This window comes from Muntiacus reevesi, chromosome 16 (assembly GCF_963930625.1).
Source record: "Muntiacus reevesi chromosome 16, mMunRee1.1, whole genome shotgun sequence".
Taxonomy (NCBI): Eukaryota; Metazoa; Chordata; class Mammalia; order Artiodactyla; family Cervidae; genus Muntiacus; species Muntiacus reevesi.
The window spans coordinates 15,926,450-15,951,685 of record NC_089264.1 but is presented as its reverse complement, the minus strand read 5'-3'; the positions used below and the strand labels follow the sequence as shown (position 1 = coordinate 15,951,685).

Here is a 25,236-nt window from a genome sequence, read left to right as displayed (position 1 = left end):
GCATCTCCCACTGACTCTAAAAAAGTCAAAAGTAGTGCACAGTTTGCTACACTTAAAAATGCTGAAGTTATTTTGTACATTTTGATCATACTCTTTGCTTCTTACTGAAACATAAATGTGTTTTTGAGATATCCAAAATAGAAGGTATAATTTCATGCCATCTGGAATCAGGTAACACAGTGGTCAGGCAAATCATTCTGGCAAACACACTTGTAAAATCCAAGCTAGGTACTCCAAGTACTTGCATGGATTTCTTTAGGGCAGTGTTTTAACACATATTACTTTTATAAGAAAGAAAATAGAAAAAAAGCACCTGATATTCTCATAAAAATAAATTATATACATTATCATAAACTCATTCCATTGCAGCTGTTTATAGCAAAGATTCCTGTGGTAGCAACATCTTTTTGTCAAAATGGATAAGGCTGAGTAAAAAGCTGAACAACTTCCTAAAGAGTATATTGACATGTGGAATCTATTTCAAGTTTTATTTTAAGTTTTAAATTATAAATGATCTCATTATGCAAGATACAGAAACTGACAGAAGTAACACTCCAGCCACAAATAATTCTACTGTGATATTGCCAAGTTTTCCAAATATATCAAATAAAGATGTTAATGTAAGTTTTCTAAATTAAATTTTATTATCAAGTGTTTTTCCCTCCTCAATCTTACTTGAGAGTATTACTGCAAGAGGGTGATAAAAAAGGTGACTCTCAGTGACAAAAGAGATCTATCTGCTATTGTCCCTTGGGGAAAACCAATCTTCCATTTATTTGTTTGTTTTGATGAGGGCCCCAGTGCTGTCTTTTGCACCAGTGATCACATATAACAAAGTGAATGACAAGAAAATATCTATCAGGACACAAAGTTACACTTCAGTCTTTCCGTACATGTGAAATTACAGGACCACAGAAGTTCACCGTTAGACGGAAGATGGAAGGATTTATTGGATACTTGATACAGATTCTATGCCATGAATTGTTCATCAGAAACAAGGTTATTTGATTTTTCAGACTACCTTTGTGTGTTACATTTAATTTACAGAATGGAGGCATGGCAATTATCATTGAAATTGCTGCATAAACCTTGATATTTTATCCATTTTGCATTGGTTGAGATAAATATTTGTGTTAAACACAATTAGGGAAATAAAATTTTTTAAAAATAAAATTACAGAAACTTTAAAACTTCACTTTATCAAAAAGAAATGGAAGGAAAAATACACATAAAATTAAAATGCTAAAAATAGGAGGAGTATGGTCACTGCAAGTTCCAATTGTCAATAATTGGATACTGCATCTAAAAAAATATAAAACTGATCATTCTGTTTAATCATAATGTCACTGTTCATCCATTTTTCTTCACATGCAAGAAATATAATAGAAATATTTTACAAAGCCACCTAAAGCAAAATTTGATAAAAAGCAAATACTTCTTAAAAATCATATATGGGGGTTTGGAGACTTGAGGATTTCACCCATAAGGGCTCCAGGAGTATGGGGTCCCAAGTACTTACTACAGTACAAATACTGTACTTGCTTCTACAGTAAGACTCCATCCTATTAGGAAAGGTAGCACAATGAATATACATTTTTTTCTTTTTTTCATAAGCAATGGTTTTTTTAATCTTAAATGTAAGCAACTTGAACTAGTTTTTAGTCAGCATAAGAACTCACAATTATACCTTATTTCTTTGATTTGATGCAATTTGTTAAACACATTATAGACATCATAACTTCTTTAAAATGCAGCTGAGAAGCCATATTATTAATGCGTGTTATGTTGATTAGCCATTTTACATTTTATCATGCTTTTATTACATGTAATTATTTATATCAAGAAATATGATTTGGTATTGAAATATGATTTGGTATTATGTTGTATCCCTAAAACTAATAATATTGTAAATTAACTATACTTCAATAAAAAAAGAATTATGATTTGATCATAGCCTGGCAAAGCTATGTAACAATGACCCATGTTATAATATACTCATGATTTTGAGGAAGAAAGGTAATGTGGTAAGTAGAAAGTATTTAGAATCGGACATATCTAACTGAATTCAAACTTTGCAAATCCTCTTTAGCTGTACATGCGTGACTGCTAAGTCACTTCAGTTGTGTCCTACTCTTTGCGACTCCATGGACTGTAGGCCACCAGGCTCCTCTTACATGGGATTCTCCAAGCAAGAATACTGGAGTGGATTGCCATGCCCTCCTCCAGGGGATCTTCCCCACCCAGGGATCCAACTTGCATCTCATGGTTTGTGCGTTGGCTGGCAGGTTCTTTACCACCAGACCCACCTGGGAGGCCCAGTTGATAATTAACCTCTATGAGCCTGAGTTTCCTTATTGAAAAATGGTAATATTTAGGGATATTAATGATAATGGCAATGATGACATCAGAGACAAAATAAATGTTATGTAAAGTGCCTAGAATATTGCCTGCCATATACAGGGGCTTAAAACACACTAGTCCTCTTTTTAAATATAATATTTAAAAAAGTAAAATCAATTGTAATCTTTTAGAGTGGAAAGCCTGCACTAATAGAAAGCCCCCCAAAAAGCAGGAGCCACATGGCTGTCTAAATTTGTAAAGGACCAAAGAGGAAATTCTAGCATCCTGAATGTCATTGTAAGGCAGAGATGAAATAGAACTACCTCTGGCCTACCTAATACATACATCCACAAAAAGAAGCCTTGAACACTCTATTCTGGATGTAATCTCCAAGGTCTCCTTTGAGTGGTAGTAGTTTGTTTCTAGTTTAAAAGACAGAGGTTTAAATATGAAGCCAAAGACCTGGGGTATGCCATCTGCCTAGCATTAAGCAAGAGCTGAAAGTCAGTTACAGGAAAAAAAAGTCATTTCTAAGATGATTTATGTTCCATCCTTGAACATGGCAGGAAGACTGCAAAAGATATTTGGAAGCCAATGCTTCCTCTGAATCAAGTAAACGAGTATATGCTAAACCCCTCTCGCTGGACCAAGCTGGCCTGTTAGGGAAGTTGCCAACGCGGAGTCTGTGAACCCCGGAGCACGCTGGCTACTCAGGATGAGAAAACAAGTCGAGGCCAATGATCGCTGCTACCGTAAACGCACAGCACTGGGGTCAGACGACAGATATCCAGGATATTACTCAAAAACACGTCTAGCTCAAAGCTGACAAGATAATCTGTTCCTGTGAGTGCAAAGCAGACTGGAATGCTGCAGCTATGACCCTACTCAAGGAAAGAAAAAAGAAAGTGCAACTCTCCCAGGGCCCCAACTCAAGCTCTTTATGCAGGCAGAACTCCAAAGGACTTCAAAGGGAGTGTTGCCTATGGAGTGAGCCTGGCCCAAGCCCTCTGGGGGTATCACTTCCGTGATCATGTTGCCATCTACATTTCGTGTACTGGCAAATGTAAATATTTCAGATACAGGCTTAAATGAATGAAAGAAGTGTGAAAGAGCTTGGGGGTTTGCTCGCAAAGAAACCTCAGGATTCCAGGAAAAACATTTAATATCAGGAGATTCATAAGCTATTCCAAAATTACCAAGAGAATATTGGTTTGTGATTATATTAAAAATAAAGTTTTTTTTAATTGACACATACTGCACTCTAACACATCATATGATCACAAAATATTAAACTTAAAAAATAATTTCCCAAAGTTAAATACTAAAGGTCAGCAACATTTTTCTAATTGACATGCAGACTATGCTTGGATATTTTAGCAAAGTTTTAACATACGTGGTCCTGATTAACGCAGAAGAGCCAAAATTCAGCAAATATACTTACAGGAGGACCTGTGGTCGGAGGAGAGTGGAGAGAATAAGAAAAAGAGGAGAAGTAAATTAGTGAATATGCCAAATAGTAAGATGAAATAAAACATTAGAGCACCATCATAATCATTAACATAATCCAAGAGACACAGAAGTCACTTAAAAATTCAGGGATTCTTAGTCATTTTTTTGATCATGGACCTATAAGACCACATCAGAAAAATACATTTACATCTATGTGCACACAAAATTTTAAGTAAAATTTCAAGGAATATTCAGATTCCCTGAGGCCTGTTTATAAATTACTGAGAGGTTCATGTATTTTAAGCAAACACTGTGTAATTTATATATCCAAAATTTAGATAATATGAATCAGGAGAGTCTTTAGTCTTCATGATTGATCAATTGTAAACAATTGATGGACAATTTTCTTGAGTTTGGTAAAAATGGCTAAATCAGAAATGTACCATTTTTTTTTTTTTAAGAATCTTTACCATTCAGTAGTATTTTCAGTCTATAAAAGACTAAGTCCTGATGTTTATATGTTTCTTTAAAACTGTGTATTCTCATCAAAATACAGGCAAAGTCTAAGAAAATTTCAATATTTCACACACCATATGCTCAATTACAGCACCAGTTCTCAGGAGTCAGAAAGTTGGGAACTGATTTTTATATTTTCTGTAAAATTGCCTAAGTACAACTTTTCACTCCCCGCCCCCCTCTTAATCATCTTTCTTTCTTTTGACACAAAGATCAATTCAGTGATTATTTGGGTACACCAACGTTGTATCATTTTTTTCCTTCAAAACAAATTTATAAAGCATCCTCTTATTACAAACCTTTGCAATTCATGAATGGGATATCTATATGACTTTCCAATTATTTAGAGTGAATGAGGTTTAAAGATAACTTTCAAGAATTTCTTTAAAGAAATTAAGCAGATACTTTTTCATAAAATCTTTTTACTTTGACAGAATTTTTCCAAGAGGGAGCAGATGAGACAAAAAGCCAATCTGCTGTCTTATCTATCTGATGTGTTAGTATTTCCACTGTTTTAACCCTTAGTGGCTTGTTTTTAATGCTAATAAATACTTGTAGGTAGAAAATACTGAAAAATAACATTTCTTACTAAAATCATACCTTTAATTACCTTCCTCTTATCTTTCAAGAAAGAACTGATACCCTGTTAAGACTTCACATTTACATTTACATTTTTGAAGTCTTAGACTTTATAAAAGTATTAGTAATACTGTAACTGAACACACTCATTTGAATATCTTGGTTTCAAAAAATAGTTTTTATTTGACTTTACGTATAGGGATTTGACCTGGAAGCGAAAAAAAAAAGAAAGAAAGAAAAACACTGAAAAGGGTATCAGGACAATTGGTTGTGCTTCAAGTTCTGCTCATTAAAAAAATTGCATGGGCTTTGCTAAACCACCTGATCGCTCTGGGCCACCATTTCCTCAACTAGAAAATGAAAACTCTGGATTGATTACTAAGGCTCCTGTCATCACTAAAATGCTATGGCTATACAAGAGGAATAAAAATTCTCAAGTTTTGAAAAGAATGAGAGTTGAAGCATGACAAAACTTTACCAGTTGGATAAAATAAGAATAATCTTTCCAAGACATACGCCCTGGTGTCCCAAGGTGGATGTCTCTGCAGAGAACCTGCCCCGACTGACCACCTGTGTAGATGGACAGCAGGTGATGCTGCCACGCTGTGTGTGGCTAAGAAATTCCCCGCTGTACACTGAAAGGCCAGATTTAACCTGACACAGTAAACAAGCCAAAATAGGGTTCCAGGGGCTATTAAACTGAAATTAATAATATTTTGCAAACTTCTCCTTCCTACAGCTTGATGGAAATAAGATAAAAAAAGAATTCTAGATGTAACAGAGAAGATTTAAACATCACACACACACACACACACACACACGCATGGACACAATACCCAACAAAACAATATAATCACTAATTAGGAAGAACAGATGTGGGAACCTAACCAGGATATGAATGACACAGGGCAGCTGAAACAGAGACTTACCAGATTCTCCTCTTCGGCCCCTCTTACCTCGCTTCCCTGGAGGACCTGAGAGACAAAGAACAATTTTTGGAATTTTTTATTCCAAAATGGCTAGTAAAGGATTTCTATATATTTTATCACTATTTTAACTAACATGAAAAGGACCAGAGATTTGTAAAGGCTAATTTTGTCTCTGGTATTCCAGCATAACTATTTAGCTTCATTTAATTACAAAAGCTGTCCTAGATCTCTAACCAGTGACGAGTTACTTAGAAACACTAAAGATTCAGAATTTCTGTTCATCTTGCCTAGATATCATCAGTAAGAAAGTGTTTGTAAGAAAATTGGTGGTGTTGAGATTTCATGTCTCTTAGGAAAACTTCTTTTCTGAAGATTTCAGTATATTAATAATTAAAAGCACTAAGTAAAAGTGATTACAGTTTCTCTTAAGTCACACTCATCAGACTTCTTTTGAAAATATTTAGTTGGCAGTTAGTTAAATGTATGTACTAGTAATGTAAATAATTTTTACAAATATTTCTATTTTATTAAACATTATTATTTTATTTTGTTTATTATTAAATATGAATTTTTATATATTGGAATTTCTCTAATAACCTACTTACTTAAAATCAGAATGCTTTTAATTAGAAAGCATTTAGGGAGTAACTATTGGTCTCATTTTTCTAAGGGGCCAACTCATTATTGTCATTCAATAAGTGTTTAGTCTATATGATGATCTCATTTTAAAAGTGGAGAAAAACTTTTTTTCAGTGAGTTGCCTATGAAGACCACCAAGCTAGTAAGTGTCAGACTTGCACATGTTTCTAGACATTCATGGATTTCAAGCCCATTATTCTCAATTATATAATTTCTGCCCTCATTTCCTTGGTTAGGAACAGCTCCCACTGAATTATGATCCCGGCAGATAGAAGAGAATAATCAGCTCACAATGAGAATTGAGATATTATTATATTTGCTGGGAGAAAGAAGCCAAGGAAAATACAGAACTGCCTGGTTTTGAAGAACAAGTTGCAAAGATGGATCAATGACTTCTAAACTCTAAGTTCAAAGCACAAAAGCACAGGCCTTGCACCCAGGTGACTCTCCAGGTGTAATCTCGAGCCACTGACTTCCACGCGGAGACACTATCACAGGAAATAAAGACATCAGTGGGCCAGATTAGTTTCCCAGCAAGCCCTTGGATAGAGTAAGTCTGGCCAACTGTGTTTTCTAAGAGGTTTAACAACCAATCAAACAATAAAATCAATTGAAAATATTAGGAGAAGCAGTTTTGAAGCAGAGTTCAAAACTGCCATTTGAAATTTCAGATTTCTTTCTGTATTCTGGAACAAAGAGAGATCTTCATCAGACTCAAGCTATCTTTGGCCAGATGGGGAGCATAAGGAAAACCATAGAAATAGGTAAATAAACCCAGGGAATCCTAATAGGTATCAAAAATATACATTTATATGCACACTCAAAAACACACATATTCATATATATATTGACAAATTCTGATATATAATATACAATGTCCTTTGGATTAGGAATCAGAATTTTTATATTACAAAATTACTTTAAGTAAGAAATGTTTAGAAACTACTAGATACTTATGTTGTCTGTGATCTGCATAGTTAGGATTATAGGCCCTCATGTATTAGATGTATACTGGCTCTGAAGAAGCAAAGAAGTTGACAAGATTAAAATAACATGCATGAAAAATTCATTAGTAGTATGTTGTAAAGATGGCACTTGAGTTTATGCTCTGATTTGTTCCTTCTACTCTAAACATAGTCAATTATAAAAAGCAGAAAACATTTAGAAGTATTTGTATCTGAAAAAGACAGGCATGAAATAGACTGGAAAAGAAAAGTGGAGAGCAGAGATAAAGCAGGAACCTGCCTGGCCCTAGTTCTAGGGGTAGAAATGGTACCCATGGGTTCTATCCCTGAAGAATAAATGCTCAAAGCTTCTCTCATCAGAGCCAGACTCACTTTTTGAAGCTGGGGGCTTATAAATACTGAAGAGAAGCTGAAAAAAACCTAGATCTCTGGAATATAGATATAATATCTCAATCAGAAAATGAAGTAAGCCTCTGTTGGTTTGATGCCTAATTCTGTGATATTCCCAACAGAAATCTAGGACAGAAGTCCTGAAATGCCATTTTAAGACAAATCTGGTCTAGAAGGCTGGGAGGTCAGGTAAAGGCAAACATAAAATGATTAGGTAAGAAAGGGTGAAAACAGAGAAAAGAAAGGCAGACACACATACAGAGAAAACTATATACCCACAGATACACTCAAAACCTCCTACTTACAAAGAGTATAGAAATCCAAGTTCCAAAACATAAGAAATCTAATGCTAAGAAAGGTGGCACTCAATAATAAGATCAAGGATTTGTTTCAGGTAAAATTAATTAATTTTAAGAAAGCATCAGATAAATATTAGTATGTTAATTGTGCTTTAAGAGATAAATGAAATAACATCCATTAAAGAGCAAGGGATTTCAAACATAAACAAGGAAAACAGAAACAAGTGGATTTGAAAGAAAATCCTTTAGAAACCTTGAAAATGGTCATTGAAATTAAAAAAAAAAAGATAAATCTATTAAATGCTAGTCTGGATATGGTTGAAGAAGGAATAGATTTGGAAGATGTAGAATGCTGCTCAGAGAGACCAATCCAGTATCTATCTAGGTATCTAACTATCCACTGTGGTCTGAATGTAAGTGTATCATGCAAATTCACAGGTTGAGATTCTAACCCCCAAAGATGGTGATATTAGGAGTGAGGTCTTTTGGAGGTGTTTAAATCATGAAGCTGGAGCCCTCGTGAATGGAACTTATAAAAAGACCCCATAGAGATCCCTAGTCCCTTCCACTATGTGAGGACACAGTGAAAAGTCGCCAGCTATGAACCAGGAAAAGGTCCCTCATCCGAAGGTGATCATGCTGGCACCTTGATCTTAGACATCCCAGCCTCCAAAACACGAGAAATAAATTTCTGTTGTTTATAAGCTACCCATCTGTGGTATTTTATTACAGTAGCCCAAACAGAATAAGACTCTGTCAGCTAGCTAGCTAGCTAGCTATCTACTTACCTCTCTATCCACCCATTCATCCATCCATCTATCTATTGTTGTTGCTGTTGTTTAGTCACTAAGTCTTGTCTGACTCTTTCATGACCCCATGGACTGTAGCCTGCCAGGCTCCTCTGTCCATGGCATTTCCCAGGCAAGAATACTAGAGTGGATTGCCATTTCCTTCTCCAGAGGAATCTTCCTGATCCAGGGATCCAACCTGTGTCTCCTGCATTGGCAGGCAGGTTCTTTACCATTGAGTCACCAGGGAAGCCTCATCTATCTATGCTAAGAGGAAAAATTTTACTTATAAGAGAACTCAAAAGAAGTGACAGGGAAGCCTTTGTTTAAGAGATAATATTTGAGACTATTCCAGAATTGAAAACAGGAGATCTAAGATAGAACTTATACTCAACTGTCAAGTAAAATAAATCACACAAACACAAAGGAGAAACTTAGAAATATTCTAGGATAAAGAAAAAAATGTTAAGAACTACCAGAGAGAAGATTACCATGGAAGATACTTAAACTGACTGCTGTCTTATCCATAACAAAGGGGCCAGAAGGGCCTAGGCCTGATTTTTATGAAAAGCTTTTGGAGCCTATAGTTATATCTGTTTATTGGAATTACTTTATCACTTTCTTCTTAAATATTCCTTTTAAATATTAATAGTAGAATTTATCAAGTAAAAACAATAGATTATATAAATGTCTCATAATAATTTGAAACAAACTTTAAAAGATATTTTTTAAATATCAGACTATAAAAGAATGATCAAAGAAGCAATACATTTGAAGAAATCAAGCAACAAAGTTAAGAGGACCCCTTGGCAGTCCAGTGGTTAGGACTCAGTGCTTCCATGGTCATGGGCCTGGGTTCTATCCTGGGTGGAGAGCTAAGATACCACAATCCATGTCAGGAGAAAAAAAGAACATGTTTGCCTCAAATACTTAATTTGAATTCTTACAGAAATGAACCAAATACTGTGGGAAAGTTGCTTATTGTTTTGAGAGTTGAGAAAAAAATAAAGTCTAAGGAAACTGAAAATATACTTGGTAATACAGATACCTATTAACTATGACAAGGTTTTCCAAAGAGTTTCATAATATTTGAGAGAAAAAATGAAGCTAAACTAAGTTATGAGAAATGAGAATCTAAACCCTATTGGATTTACAAAGAAAATACTAGACTTGAGAAGAGCATGTTATAATCGCTATAAGAAACAGAAGACTGGAATGAGTACTATACTGATCTTGTGAACTAATAAATTATATAAAGCACACAGTGACACATAAAGATCTTGCATACAAAGAAAATAAACAGAAGTTTTTAAGAAGTCTACTGTGCAGATAATTTGATCTCACTTTTGAATTTAAAGCAAAATTAATTAAAAATGATATGCATGGAATGAATTTGACAATGGACAGCTGGCAGATCACCAGAGTGAAAAAATTAGAAAAGACAAATGATAGATGCTTCCCAGACCAGACCGATGTTAACAATAGTTAACATTAGTTGAAAAAGATAATGACCATTCCTATTCCAAACTGAGTGATGAAGTGTCAGCCAGGCATGAGCTGTAAGAACAAATTTAGAAACTGGAACCTGACTCTTATTTACTGAATTTAGCTAGATCTGTGCAGCACAAATTCTGAGTGAATTTTCTCAGCAGAAAAACATGACTCTACAAAAGAAACTGGTTCAAGAACATGAATGAGAAGAGGAAAAGCAGAAGCTATCAGCAACAGAGGAAGTAAAAACCTACAAACAGACAACTCATGGAATAAAGAATAAATTATAGAAAACAGAGGGAGGTGATAAAACCAGACTGCTCTTCATAATAAGAAAATCCATGGCAACTGATACTGTTCATGCTTCAGAAACAGTTTTTGCTTGAAAGATGGTACAAAGACTGTCAGCCTGAGACAGAAATCAGTAACAATGAGCCATAATCACAATGTTTTACAGACCAGTGTTGACAACTTCAACTGCAGATACATCAAGGTCATCAAATCACATCACAGCAAGGTGTCTTAAGCCAACCCAGTTCTTTTGGCCCACAACTAATATTGTTGGAACTCTCTACACCTCAATAATGATGTTCCTGCCTGTGATAAGGCTGTTCTCTAAGGTTGGAGATGTATCTAGAAATAAACATATGCCTATATATGGGTCTTCCAATGGTCTTGAGGGTGAGTAGTTATTACAGGTGTCTAGAATACCATTTTCTGGTTTATCAGATAAATTAACAAGCCCTGTCAATTCTCTTATGACTTGGGTTGTTTACTCTTTTCCACTCCTAGTAGTATTTTAAGCTGAACTGAAATAAATAGGTACTTTGAGAAGAGATTTTTTTAACTGGAATTCTATTTGTATTAAAAAATATTTTTACCTCGAATAAACATTCACAATTAAATACACAGGAAGCATTCAAGAGAAGTTTCAGGATTCATAATTGGCTGAGTATTTTGTTTTAACCTCTGACTCTATTTCAACACACATTTCTGCTGTGTGTGCCTTTTCAGAGAGAAGAAAAGGTGGATAGAAACAAAGGGAAGAAATCAACTAAAATGGACTAAAGACTTAAATATAAGTAAAACTCCTAGTAGAAAATATAGAGGGAAAGTTTCCTGACATTGGTCTTGCAATGATTTTTTGGATATGACACCAAAAGTACAAGCAACAAAAGTAAAAAAACCAAAACACCAGGATTATACCAAACTAAAAAATCTTAACTACAGAGTGGAAGAAAATATTTTCAAGTCATGGATACGATAAGGGGTTAATATCCAAAATATATAACGAACTCCTGCAAGTCAATAGCAAAAAGCCAAATTATCCAATTTAAAAAATGGGCAAAAAAGGACTTGAATGAAATTTTTCCAAAGAAGACATACCAATGGCCAACATATATTTGAAAGGGTGCTCAACATGACTAATGATCAGATAAATGCAAATCAAAACCACAAGGAAGTATTTACCTCACACCTGTTAAGACGGCTGTTAGTCAAGGGGAAAAAAGGTAAGCGCTGGAGAGGGTATGGAGAAGAGAAACCTGTTACACTGTCGGTGGGAATGTAAACTGACGCAGCCACTACAGAAAACAGTATGGAGATCTCTCAAAAAGTTAAAACTAGCACTACCACATGATCCAGAGGTCCCACTTGTGGGTATTTATCCAAAGAAATTGAAATCAGAATCTCAAAAAGATACCTGTACTCCCACATTTATTGCAACATTTTCCACAATAGTCAAGATATGGAAACAAATGTCTACTGATAGATGAATGATGGATAAAGAAAATGTGTGGTATATATCATATATATATACACACACACACACACACATATATATGCAATGGAAAATTAAAGAAGGAAATTCTGGCATTTGCGGCAACCTGGATAGATCTGAAGGATACTATGCTAAGTGAAATAAGCCAGAAACAGAAAAACAAACACTGTAGAATCTCATTTATGTGTAGAATCAAAAACAGTCAAACTCATAGAAGCAGAGAGTAGTGGCTGTTGCCAGGGAATAGAGAAAAGAAGAGATTATTGTTAAGGAGTATAAAGTTTTAATTATGCCAGATAAATAAATTCTGGAGATCTACCATACAACATAGTGCCTATAGCTAATAATTCATTGCTAAAATTTGCTAAGAGGGTACATCTTATGTTATATCCTTACCACAAAATAATAATAATAATAATGGTGAAGGGTATGGGAGATGATGGATTGTCTATGCCTTTATGATGGTGATGGTTTCCCAGATGCATACCTATTCCAAGTTCATGAACTACTTCACATTATATGTACAGCTTTTTACATATCACTCATACTTCAGTAAAAGTTCTTTCTTTAAAAAAAAAACAAGGCTAAGGCTCATGCTTTTGGTGACTGTGCTTAGGTCTACTGTCATCAAAAGCTGAGGATGGGGAGAATAGTAGTCATCTCATTATAAAAATGACCCAATGGTCACTAATGGTCTGAGTCATTAGGGAGTTAATTCTTGACTGAATTTCCATGAAGGTGGGTAATACATGCAAAACTAATGGCTCAATAAATACTAGCTCCCTCTTTTGCTTTATTTGTATTCTCTTTTTATATTTAATCATAAAGTGATCATAATATATTTGAATATTTTATAAGAAACACTGATTATATGTGTGAATGAAATTGTGACAGATTAACATTTCCTTCCATATATGGTAGGTATATTGTCAAACTGGCAATTTAGTATAATAAAAAGAATATGAAACAGAGAGTTCAAAGACATAGGTTTTCAGTAATGTGTAAATTGAGCTAACTTCCAATTAACCTCTTTGATTTTGGTGTGCCAAAATAATCTGGTAAATGGCATTAACTTTGCTATGTTTATATGATTACCTTTAGGGTGAAAACTAAATGGCTTTCTACATTATGTTAACTGTCTCCTTTATTTTTCATTATTGCAGCAAAACTTATAAACTATTTCTGTGGTAATATTGTCACACTGTCTATAAAAATAGCAAGACTTCTAAACAATTCTGCCTATTTAAAAAACCTAAAACTTCTTAGAAGTTTTATCTCTAGAAACATGGAGATTCTTTAAGGACATCAGAGAAAGTACCAAAAAATCCTTCACGGCTGTCCCTTGATATCCACAGGGGAATCAGTTCCAGGACCCCCCTCGGACACCAAAATCTTCAAATGCTCAATTTCCTACGTGAAATAGTGTAGCGTTTGCATATAACCCATGCACATTCTCCTGCATAATGTAAATTATCTCTAGATCACTTTCAGTACATAATAAATACAATTAAAGGCTATGTAAATAGTCACTGGTCTGCAACAACTTCAAGTTCTGCTTTGGGGAACTTCCTAGAAATTTTTTCCTTCATCTTTTCCATCCACAGTTGGTTGAATCCACAGAACCCAGACACAAAGGGCCAACTGTACCCTTATCCAGAATTCTGAAGACAAAGAAATGTAAGGCAAAGGAAAGAGCAGGCACCAGGGCTTGTGGGTAAGCAGGCAAAGATTGAGTAAAAAGCAATTAGTAGATGGAGAAGCCCAAGGGGCAGATAAATGCTGGGGTAAGGAGGCCTAGAGAAGAAATGAGTGCAAAGCTAGGATGCCCCTCCATCCCAGTCAGTCCCAGGAATTGGCCTCCAACAGCTGCAAATGCCCCCAGGGAGGGAGGAACCTGTCCAGGCACAGAAGAGACTGCAGATCATCCTTTCTGAACGGTTCATCCTCCCCCATCATCCAGCTACTTTCAGAAGCCTAAACTAGGTTTACCTTCACATCTTCCAGATTAGCCTCATAAGGAGGCACAGTTGAATTTCAGGACTTCCCCAAAGTCCTCTCACCTGCTCACTTGTTTAATGCCTAAGATGTTTTCAACATAGACCAAAGCTCTGCATTCCACAATTAGAAGTAAAGGCTTAAACAGCAAATGCCTAGTAGAAGTGGAATATTAGCTAAAATGTATTTTCCGCATACTTGTAGAATGCCTGTCCTAAAACAACCCCAGGAGGTGATTCAGTCCAAAAGTTTTCACCCTGTGCTTCATACTGACTACCAGAGTAGCTCCAATTTGCATATTAAACTGCAACCATTTGCCGTGAAAGTTTGTTGGCTAAATGGGTTTATAAATCAGAATCCTGCAAACGAAAATGAAGGCCAAGAGAGGTAGGTGAAAGCAACCTGCAGAAGGTCCCACACAGCTTCCTAATGGCAAACTCCACGCTCTTTGACTCACCACATCCTGTCTCCTTTTTGAACTCACACTGCATTTGAGTTCCCAAGAGACGGGACACAACCAGGGCAAACGTTCCAAACTGCTTCATTTGATCAATGCAAGTGTAGTCGCTCAGCCGTGTCGGACTCTTTGTGACCCCATGGACTGTAGCCCGCCAGGCTCCTCTGTCCATGGAATTCTCCAGACAAGAATACCAGAGTGGATCACCACACCCTTCTCCAGAGGATCTGTCCGCCCCAGATCGAACCTAGTTCTTCTGTATTGCAGGCAGATTCTTAACCATTTGAGCTACCAGGGAAGACATGCATTTGTTCAAGGGCCTGCTTCAAATTCTTATAACAGGGCTACTTAGGCAGAGGTGTTATTACATGTTACTGCCTCACGAGAGTGTGAGCTCTAGAGGGTTGAGATTCCCTTGTACATCCTTACATCTACAGCAACTGGCACAACACTTATCCGACTTGACAAACCTTTAAAGAAATTCAGCCCAAGGGCTACTTGATGCATGCCAATGCTATTTCACACCACATTAATTTTTCAAAGAAATAATTTTTCTTATTCAGGAGATTTACTTCCCAAAGTATTTTAAATCAGCCTGTACTTCACTGTACATAACACAGGCTTGTTCATTTAAAATATATTTTATGTGTGTTTTTATTACAAATCTCAAGTTTCTTATTTCTGTGGAATGTCAGCTTATAAAAGAAAGTTAATCGTAATAAATAATAGGTAATAATTTAAGTTTACAATAGCCAAGGTCCATAACTCTCACTACAGAGTATCTTCTAGATATACAGTATTTATTTTAAAAGCAATACGTTTAATTGAAAAGTTGTAAAAGTATTTCTTCTGTTTCTAAACAACACAGGAGACATACTATCAAATGTTTCAGGGATTCTGTTCTTACAAGTTATCAGAGTAATAAAAAAATGAATAGATTCTTAGAAAAACTAGTTCATTAGTAATTTAGTTATAAACAATAAGTATGAAGTTGCAAAATTTTAATTTCATACCCTTACCAGGTCAAATCACAATCTTAATAGACTGTGGTGGTGGTTTAGTCACTATGTCGTATCCAACTCTTTGAGATCCCCGTGGACTGTAGCTCACCAGACTCCTCTGTCCATGGGATTTCTCAGGCAAGAATACTGGAGTGGGCTGCCATTTCCTTCTCCAGGGGATCTTCCTGACTCAGGGATAGAATCGGAGTCTCCTACTTGGCAGGCAGATTCTTTACCCCTGAGCCACCTGGGAAGCCCTTTAATGGACTACGAATATCTAAAATGTATTAGCACCCTAAGATTAATTAGTAAGGTTGTTTTGCCAAAATCTATAGGGGATTTAAACAAATCAAATAAAAACACCAAATCTTTAAAGTAATTTTGTGAATATTCCTTTCATAAACATACTTATTTTCTAGCTTTCATACCAAGAACTTTTTGTCAATTCCAAGTAAAACTTATGAAATAGAAAGTGTACGCCAAAAATGTCTCCAATTAATGAGGATAAAACTATATGACACATGGAAGGTACAAAAAGAGAAAAATGGCTAGCAAGTTTGAGTACATGAATAATGTACACATTAGGCCACCTAAAGACAACTGGGTGAATATGTATGTGTGCGCTGGTTTAAACGTAAAATGCAATAGGTGCATACCTTGTTTTATTCTGCTTCATTTTGTTCTTCCCAAATACTATGTTTTTTGTTTTGTTTTTACAAATTAAGGTTTTTCGCAACCCTGTGTCCAGAAAGTCTATCAGTGTTATTGCTTTTCAAAAACATTTGCTCACTTCGTGTCTCTGTGTCACATTTTGGCAATTCTTGTAACATTCATACTTTTTCATCATTATTATTATGTTTGCTATGGTACTCTGCAATCAGTGATTTTTGATGTTACTACTGTGACTCATTTTTTGAAGGCTCATATAATGGTTATCAGTTTTTAGGAATAAAATATTTTAAAATTAAAGCATATACTTTTTTAAAGCATAATGCTATTGCACCCTTAATAGACTACAGTACAGGATAAACACTACTTTTATATGCACTGGGAAGCCAACAAATTTGTGTGACTGGCTTTATGTGATATTTGCTTTATTCTGGTGGTCTGGAACTGAACCTATAATATATCTGTGATATGCCTATACTTCTTTGGGGCAGTAGTCAAAATTGTGAATAGCTGCTAGTTTAGAAGAAAATGGGCTAGTTATTCCAGAATATACTGCTCACTAGAGGAGCCCTTAAGAAGAAAGGTATACCTTTCTGGCAGAGTGTTTTTATTTTCTCATGAAATACATTGACAGCATGACTTCTGTCTTATCTATTTCTATATTTTTCCAATCTTAAAGGAAAATTTTAACAATTGTAATTAAATAAATTTAATTACAAATAAAATAAATTTAACTTAAATTATTTACTTTAAACAAATCAATACGACTTATATCAGAATTGTGGTGAATCTAATTCTTGACATTACTTGATCATTAGGATTGTTTTTAAAGTGGCTGAGTTTCTACTCCTTGTGGAGATAGACCAATGGCCTTCTGAAACTTCTCCTTGTTCCCAGTTATCTCACTGTAAGTTCAATTCTTGCTTAGACTAGGCTTAAATGAAGCATTTCATGTTTACCCAAGAATTAACTGATATTTATAAATTTTATAAGGAGAAATGAGCATATTTATGAGATAAATGGAAACTCTCACAAGAACATACTAGAAAACTACTGCACATAAATGGACTTCTAAATCTAGTACAATGAAATGTTTTCTGAGCTTTGTGTAGATGCTTTGTTTCCAGAAGCAGAATTCTAGCACTTAAGGAGCTATTCTTATTGCTGTTTTCCATATTTAAATAATAAATATAGGAGAATATTGAATAGAAACTGTTCAAGACTACAAATAACCGGTGTTACAGTTCATTGACTTTAATGAGGTCTGATGTGGCACAGTTGTTATTTCTATCATTCTCCCACACATAAAGTGTTTCATTATTATGGTACTAGAATGTTTTACCCCGTGATCCTACAGGGGATTTGTCATGACAGCTTTTCAAAAAATCTCTACTTGCAGGGGAGAGGGGCTGCAAGATGTCAGAGAACAGAGGTTGGGAAATAGGAAAGATGTGTTTCTTTGTGAGATTATATGCTACATAATGAATGCCTGTTACCTATACAACATCATATATTAACATGAAAAAAAACTTTACTTCCAAACTTGCAAAAAAATTTAAATGAGGTCTCTAGATTCCATGTTTTTAATGGAATGTGGGGTAGTAAACAGATCTTTTAAAGATTAAGGGACCAAGGGTTGAATATAGTTTGTCATACACTCAATGAATTAAATAATACTAATTCTTATCAAAGATTGAAACAATCTTCCTTGTGGGAAATGGAAAAAAGAAAGTGGACTAATGGGAACTGGGACTTGTTTTCACTGATGACTTTGCAATTGCATAAACTTTTGCCAAATAGTGATGGATAATGAATATAGTAGTAGCACATACATCAATGCTGCTGCTGCTAAGTCACTTCAGTCATGTCAGACTCTGTGCGACCCCATAGACGGCAGCCCACCAGGCTTCCCCATCCCTGGGATTCTCCAGGCAAGAACACTGGAGTGGGTTGCCATTTCCTTCTCCAATGCATGAATGTGAAAAGTGAAAGTGAAGTCACTCAGTCGTGTCTGACTCTTAGTGACCCCATGGACTGTAGCCTACCAGGCTCCTCCGTCCAGGGGATTTTCCAGACAAGAGTACTGGAGTGGGGTGCCATTGCCTTCTCCGACATACACCAATACACACATGTAAATGGCCCACAAGTCTTTAAGCTGATGCTAAATTAATTATTCATGCCTTTGCCAAAATTAGTCATAATAGGAAAAGTAATCATAATAGAACTGGCTTAACTCTGATAATTAGTGATAGAGAATGAGTAAACAAAAAGTCAAGATGAAGCCACCAAGGCAGGAATAGGAGCACACCAGAGGAAAAGGGCAACGTTGGGGTCTGGACCTGATGAAACAAGCATCAAGGCACAGAGCACTAGAGCAATGAGAACAGGAAAGAGAGAATAAGAGGCTGTCCCTGGAAGTCAGCAAACATGATGACCACATGGTGCCATGGGAAAAGAAATCCACAAAATACTTGAACATAATAAAAAGGGAAATGATGATGGTTAATATTTATGAGTGTTCCTCACCCATCTGGCACTGACCATGCATTGTAAGCACTGATCATGTATTGTTCCATTTATTTATACTAATTGTATGATCACAATGCAATTTTGGAAGGCGAGGATACAGAGAGACTAAGTGAATTGCTCAACATCACATATCTAATAAGTGGTGGGTTAGGAATTTATACCCAGAGAGTCTGACTCCCAAATTGTAAATTCTAAAACTAAAAGATGGGCTCGTTTACCAAGTACGATATGGATCACTCTTTTTTTCTGATACAAAGAGAGAGTTGCCGTTAAGAAAAATAGGAGCTTTAAATAAACTCAGAAAGAACAAGTTCATGAGTATTTCTGAAAGTCTGTGTTTACAATCTCAGTTTATAGGCTTATTTTTTGGCTTCTTATTTTAAATGTAAAATAATCATGAGAAATCACTGGCCAAAAACTGATAAACTTTTATTTTATAAAACTAAAAAGGAACTGTTCTCTCTCCACACACTGAAAACATTTATAGTTAACCTATTGGGGTGTGATAGCACATATTTATGTATATGCTCAGTTACACAATGCATGCAATTTTTTAAAAAACTTATTGATGGTAAGAACACTTAGCATGAAATTCATCTTTTTAACAAAATTTTAAATGTATCATACAATACTGTTAACTATAGCATGCACATCAGTTTTAACAAATATTTTACATGTAAGTATTTGGAATGAGATAAATAAGAAAAATATTGATTTTATAAAAATAAGGGATAGTGTCTGTCTTATTCACTATTTTGTTCTCAGAACCTGGACATAATTAAATGTTAATGGATGTAGTTAAATGGATATAGTTAAATAGTTAAATAGTTAAATGGATGACTGTGTTTATTTATTTATTTATTTATTTTTGACTGTGTTTTTTAAAAGATGAAATAACAATAGCATTTTTGTAACATTTCTTCTGGTTAAAAACAGCACAGTACAATTAAAAAAAAATAAGCCTGTTATAAATAAAACAACAGGCCCAAAGTGGAGTTACTTATGCTAGACCTCACATCACTGAATCAAGACTTGATTACAGCTTTGGTCTCTCCCAGAAATGAATTCCTTAACCAATCAATCAGGAATAGCTTGATTAGCACCAGTTAGGTTCTGCCTGATACATCCCTATCATTTCCTAAAGGAAAGTAAGCCTGCAAAACCAAACCACATTTTGCCTAGTATAACTCACTTAATCCTTCTCCCTTCTGCCTATAAAGGTTTCCATTTTGTGCAGCTCCTCAGAGCCCCTTTCTATCTACTAGATGAGATGTTGCCCAATTCACAAATTATTGAATGAAGCCAATAAAGCTCTTTGAAATGTACTAGGTTGGATTTTGTTTTTTAACAAGCCATAGAGACATATGTTTGAACTTGACTCTGCCACATACTAGTTGTGGGACTTTAGACAGATTAACCTTTTACAACCTGCTTCTTTATCTACAAAACATAGAGAATATCTACCTCAGATGTTTTTGGTTTTTGCTCTTCAGCTCTGAATTCTCATTGATCTCTCTCAAATCTATCTGCATATAAGTACTGGGGTGATTATTTTAATACATTTTCATTGTGCAATTCTCCTGATCAATAAGCTTCCATATATATGGAGGAAAATATACTGGCCCAAAAGATAAGGTTTTCCCACCAGTGAAACTGAGTAAGACCCTGCAGGGCCTTCCTGGGTACAAAAGCCCTTCTGTGGTCCATACTTCTCAATTGCAGAAAAAAGACTTTAGTCTCCTAGCCCTTTCCTGAGTTCCAAAGAACAGACCCAGTTAGTAATTAGGGAAATAGGGAATGAAGAAAAAAAGGAAAAGCAAACAATTCAGTGATAAAACAGTCTTGAGTTCCTTCTCAAGGGATATACATAACAATCTGACATGTATCTTTGAGTTGCTCTGTAGAAACCAAGACCCCCAACCCCGTGGAAGATGGTGGCAGCACAAGCCCTAGACCCCAGACTGGCTGGAACCAAGTTGATGATAAAGATTCCCAAAGCATCACCCTGACACCTCACCACCCACCAACCAGGAAAAAGTCCACAAGCTGCAACTCTCATGCAAAATGTTCTTTAAAAATCTTCCCTAAGGGTATACCCATGGTTGATTCATGTTGATATATGGCAGAAACCAACAAAATATTGTAAAGCAATTATCCTCCAATTAAAAATAAATAAATTTTTTAAAACTGCAAAAAAAAAAAAAAAAAAAAGAAAGAAAGAAAGAAGGAGGAAAAGAAAACACTTGGAGATTATATTCAAACATAAAAAAGAAAAAAGTCCAGAGTCTAGGTCTTTTGAGCATGAACTGCCCATTCTCCTTGCTTGGCAGTCTGCAATAAATGCTACACTTTCCTTCACCACAACCCAGTGTCAGTAGAGCAGCTTTGCTGTGTGGTGAGTGAGCGAATTCAAGTTTCTGTTTGGTAACACTGGGAAAACCTAACCCCACTGTTACTCAACCCAAGTCTCCACCCTACGTAAGAGTCTCTTTTGCCTAGACCCTGGTTTTTCATCATTCCTGTTATCCTCTTACTTAAACTTTTTTTCCCTATCATATATTTTTGTTGGCCCATTGATCTCCTCCAATCTTTTTCCCAATATGCTGCTCAGTTATTCAGTCATACCATGAACTGTAGCCCACCATGCTCCTCTGTCCATTGAATTTTCCAGGCAAGAATACTGGAATGGGTTGCCATTTCCTTCTCCAGGGTAGAACTCATGTCTCTTGTGTCCCTGGCATTAACAGGTGCATTCTTTAGAATAGGCCCCCTAGGTACAGTCATGAATTTATTCTGTTGTGATATAAATTCTGCCTTCTTACAACATCACTATCATAATCATTTTAACAGAGTTGTTAAGTAAAAACACACAATTATTTTTATCATTATTCTTGGTTTCCTAAATAACAATAGGAATGGCATTTCATACTTCATACCATAGTTTAAGGAGGAACTGCCATTTGCCTATACAAGGAATTAATTTACTCAGTGCTATGAGGTATTTGAAATGTCATGCATATGAAATGTACTCTACAGAATGTCAAATTATCTTGTTAAACTAACTGAGAACAAAACGCAGTGCAGGTTAGGATAATGATTGGCCTCTCATAGAAATGCTAATATAGGTGATCTTCACCAGAAAATCAAGTCCCACTTGGCCATTAAAAAAGATACTTGAAATCTCCCGACCACCCCACAGAGTTTCATTGCCTCCTTCAAAATAAACAGAGTTGTTTCCTTATAGTTAAATCTCAGATTCATCCTGACAGGCAAATTCCCTAGAATACAAAAACATTATGAACAGATTATTATGTACAAAACGTTTCCCCATATGATTTCATAATAATTCTGGCACTTTACTGCTGCTATTTCCATCACATGGTAAGCAAACATTTTCCAACGCAACTGTGGAAGGGCCAGTCCAAGACATACGATTTTAAACTTTGGAAAGCTGAGTTTCTTTTCTATGCTGTACATGAACCAAAATAAATTTTTTTTTAAAAATAGCAAGTCTTTTATCTTGGTAGACACACACTCTTACAGCCTTAAATAACAAAGAAAACATATACCAAAATTGTATTGGCTTTCTACTTGACATCCATTGTTCTAATCAAGATAGAACCCTCAAGACACACCAAGGTTTGGATGTGCATCAGAGGCCAGTAAGTAATATGTTTAAGACCAACTACAAATGCCAGTTATCCTTAACAGACTTATGAGAGAGCCCTGATAAAGTAGACCAGGAACTTAGGAACTAACTATCAAGGGAGAAAGTTCAAGAGTTACAACTTTAGGTTTTAAGGAAGAGGGTAATTTCAAAGTAAAATTTGAGTTCTTTTATTTTGCAACTTGCTCTCACAAGAGTTTTTCATAAAATAGAACAATTTTAAAATATGGCATTTTATAATGATACCAGGTAACATTAGAGGGGAAATCTTTAAGGAAAAGATCGACTGCAGTGAATATAGAAGGAACCATAATGCTCAGAATGGAATTGATACTATAAAACCTGTTTCATGCTCTTTAGTAAAATGACTCACATTTTTAACGTGCCAGTAAATGAGTACATTGGGTGTCTTTCAAAACACAAAAGAAGGTATCCTGAATAAAACAACTGTACACAATGATTTAAATGAATTTCTTACACAAAGAGCTTTATGTAAAATCTTCAATAGCATAAATTTTCATTTATAGTGGTTCTCTATATCTATATAATATATATATCTATCTATATTTAGATGTGAACAAAAATGAGGATATTACGATTTTAATCAGTTTTGTCATTTATATTCCATGTACATGCATATTTGTGAAACTGTATGACTTGATCAGGTCATACATCATTAATCATTCTCCATATTCAGTCTCCTTATTACCCAATCATCATTAAGAAATTCATAAGTTCTACCAGGAAGCTTTGAAGTTAGTTGTTAATATTCAAGGTGTAAAAGGAATCCTATAAATAAAATTAATCCCTTAGATACTTGATTGAGTTTGAGTTTGATTGAATATCTCTGAATATCTCCTGCTGAGATAAAAGTGGGCATTATCTAAAACAGTTGCTGACTTTTAAAATACTTTAACTCAAAGAATAGGCAAGAATGCCTCATGTTATTAGCAGCATGTGTGTATGGATTCTTCCTGAAAAGATCTTGTGATCTTGTTAGACATACAAGGCCTAAAACAAAAACAAGACAATAAGAATGAGAGAGTAATGTAGGCCAGCATATAATACTGTGTTGTACTGTACATGGCATTGGTTATAACACAAAAGCTCAGAGAAGAGAACTGAGAGATGCTTTTCAAAGAGGTGAAACTTTAGCTTGATTTAAAAGAGGAGTCAAAAAAAGAACAAGGCAGGATATTAGAGAAAGACATGAATTAATACAGTTAACCATGTGCACTGAAGCTAACCATGAATATGGGAATATGAATTTTTATTTGAAACGAGGTTGGATAAGTAAGGTGAGTCTAGAATATGGAAACTCTCAAATGACCGGAGAAGAAGTTAGGAAATTCTCCAACAGGTAATAGGAAGTCATTATAGATTGAAAAACAAGATAATGATATGAAGAAACATGAAGAAACACATCAGTTTCGGGGAAACTAACGTGGCAGGAGTTATCAAAGTCAATTTTGAATCTCTCATAAAAGTTATAGAGTATAGTGGCAATAAGGACAAAAATAAGATACTAAAAGTAATTTGATAAGAAAAATCAAACAAGGAGACTTAACTAGATACCAAGCATGAGTAGGAAAGATTGAAAGTTAAAACTGGCTCTTAGGATCTAAGCCTTATAGAATAAAAACCTGATAGTACTATTTACATATGCTAGGTAGATAAAACAAAATGTCCTTTTATTATTAACACACTAATCAAATGTCAGTCTTGTGCCTTAGACACAGTATCAGAACCCTGACATGTTAATATGAAAGAGATTCTCTGCAGAGTCTGTATTTTTTTCTTTCGAGATGAAACACACATGCCTTTACAATTGAAGGTGCAAGCCTCCAAACTTGGAAAACATTGCTCTTGTATTTAGACATTGATAGCATTCAAGGTCACCTTCAGAGACATAATTACAAAATTCCACCCAAGCAAAATAGGTAATTATTTGATGATGATATTACATAATCTATAACAAGTCACAAAACAGAGCCCAAACGTATTAGGGTTATTTGTATCTTTCTATTGGCTTCATTTAGAATCCGTGAAATAATTTCCAATATTTCTACTCACATAAAGTGAATTAATTCAGGATTTCCATCAGCAATTATTGATTTGAATTATCCCTGAAATAAGGATATAGCAGGATAAGTGGTTTGAGAACCAGAGACCACTTCTGCTCTGTTGTCATGAAGTTTTGCAGAATCTTAGACTTTTTATTCTGACACCAAAAGATAGCACTAAAGCACCTTTCAGCAACATGCTTCTCTAGGAAACAAAATAATTTATTTCCTAATACCCACTCTCAGAAGTAGCAACTCTAGGTCCAACAAAGTAAAGACAAGAATGCCAGTCGACAGATTCCACATCAAATAGGCGGGCATAGCATTAAGCAGGTATCCTAACAGCTGCCATCTTTTTCTGCCTTGAGGCGGTAGAAGGCAGAGATAGAGTGAGACTGTGTCAGATGAAATGCAAGGGAGGTCAGGCAGGGCCCACGATTCTTTGGTTCGTCAGAACTGTGGCAAGAACAAGGCAGTGGTAATGAATGAGAGCAACGTGGTCTGTTTCTTTCAGGCTCCTCTAACCCCTAGGACTGATGGCTGCAGCTGAGAAATTCCACAGGGATTGTGGAGGGGAAGTGCTCAGGGCATGATGTAGGCACACAAATCCCCCCGGAGTCCTAGCCATTCTGCCTGAGTACACACAATCATGAAGCACAGTTGTTTGATCTTGCTACACACTCTGGCTCC

General features: G+C 35.4%; 1 protein-coding gene across 1 annotated transcript in view; it reads right to left on the bottom strand.

Moving 5' to 3' along the window:
- Window positions 1-25,236, bottom strand: part of COL25A1 (collagen type XXV alpha 1 chain) — a 502,107-nt gene that overhangs the window by 239,779 nt on the left and 237,092 nt on the right. Inside the window, exons 3-4 of the mRNA XM_065907544.1 lie at window positions 5,814-5,858; window positions 3,782-3,789 (exon numbers count right to left, since the gene is read on the bottom strand). Coding sequence (XP_065763616.1) covers window positions 3,782-3,789; window positions 5,814-5,858 — 53 coding nt within the window. The remainder of the gene's footprint in view (window positions 1-3,781; window positions 3,790-5,813; window positions 5,859-25,236) is intronic.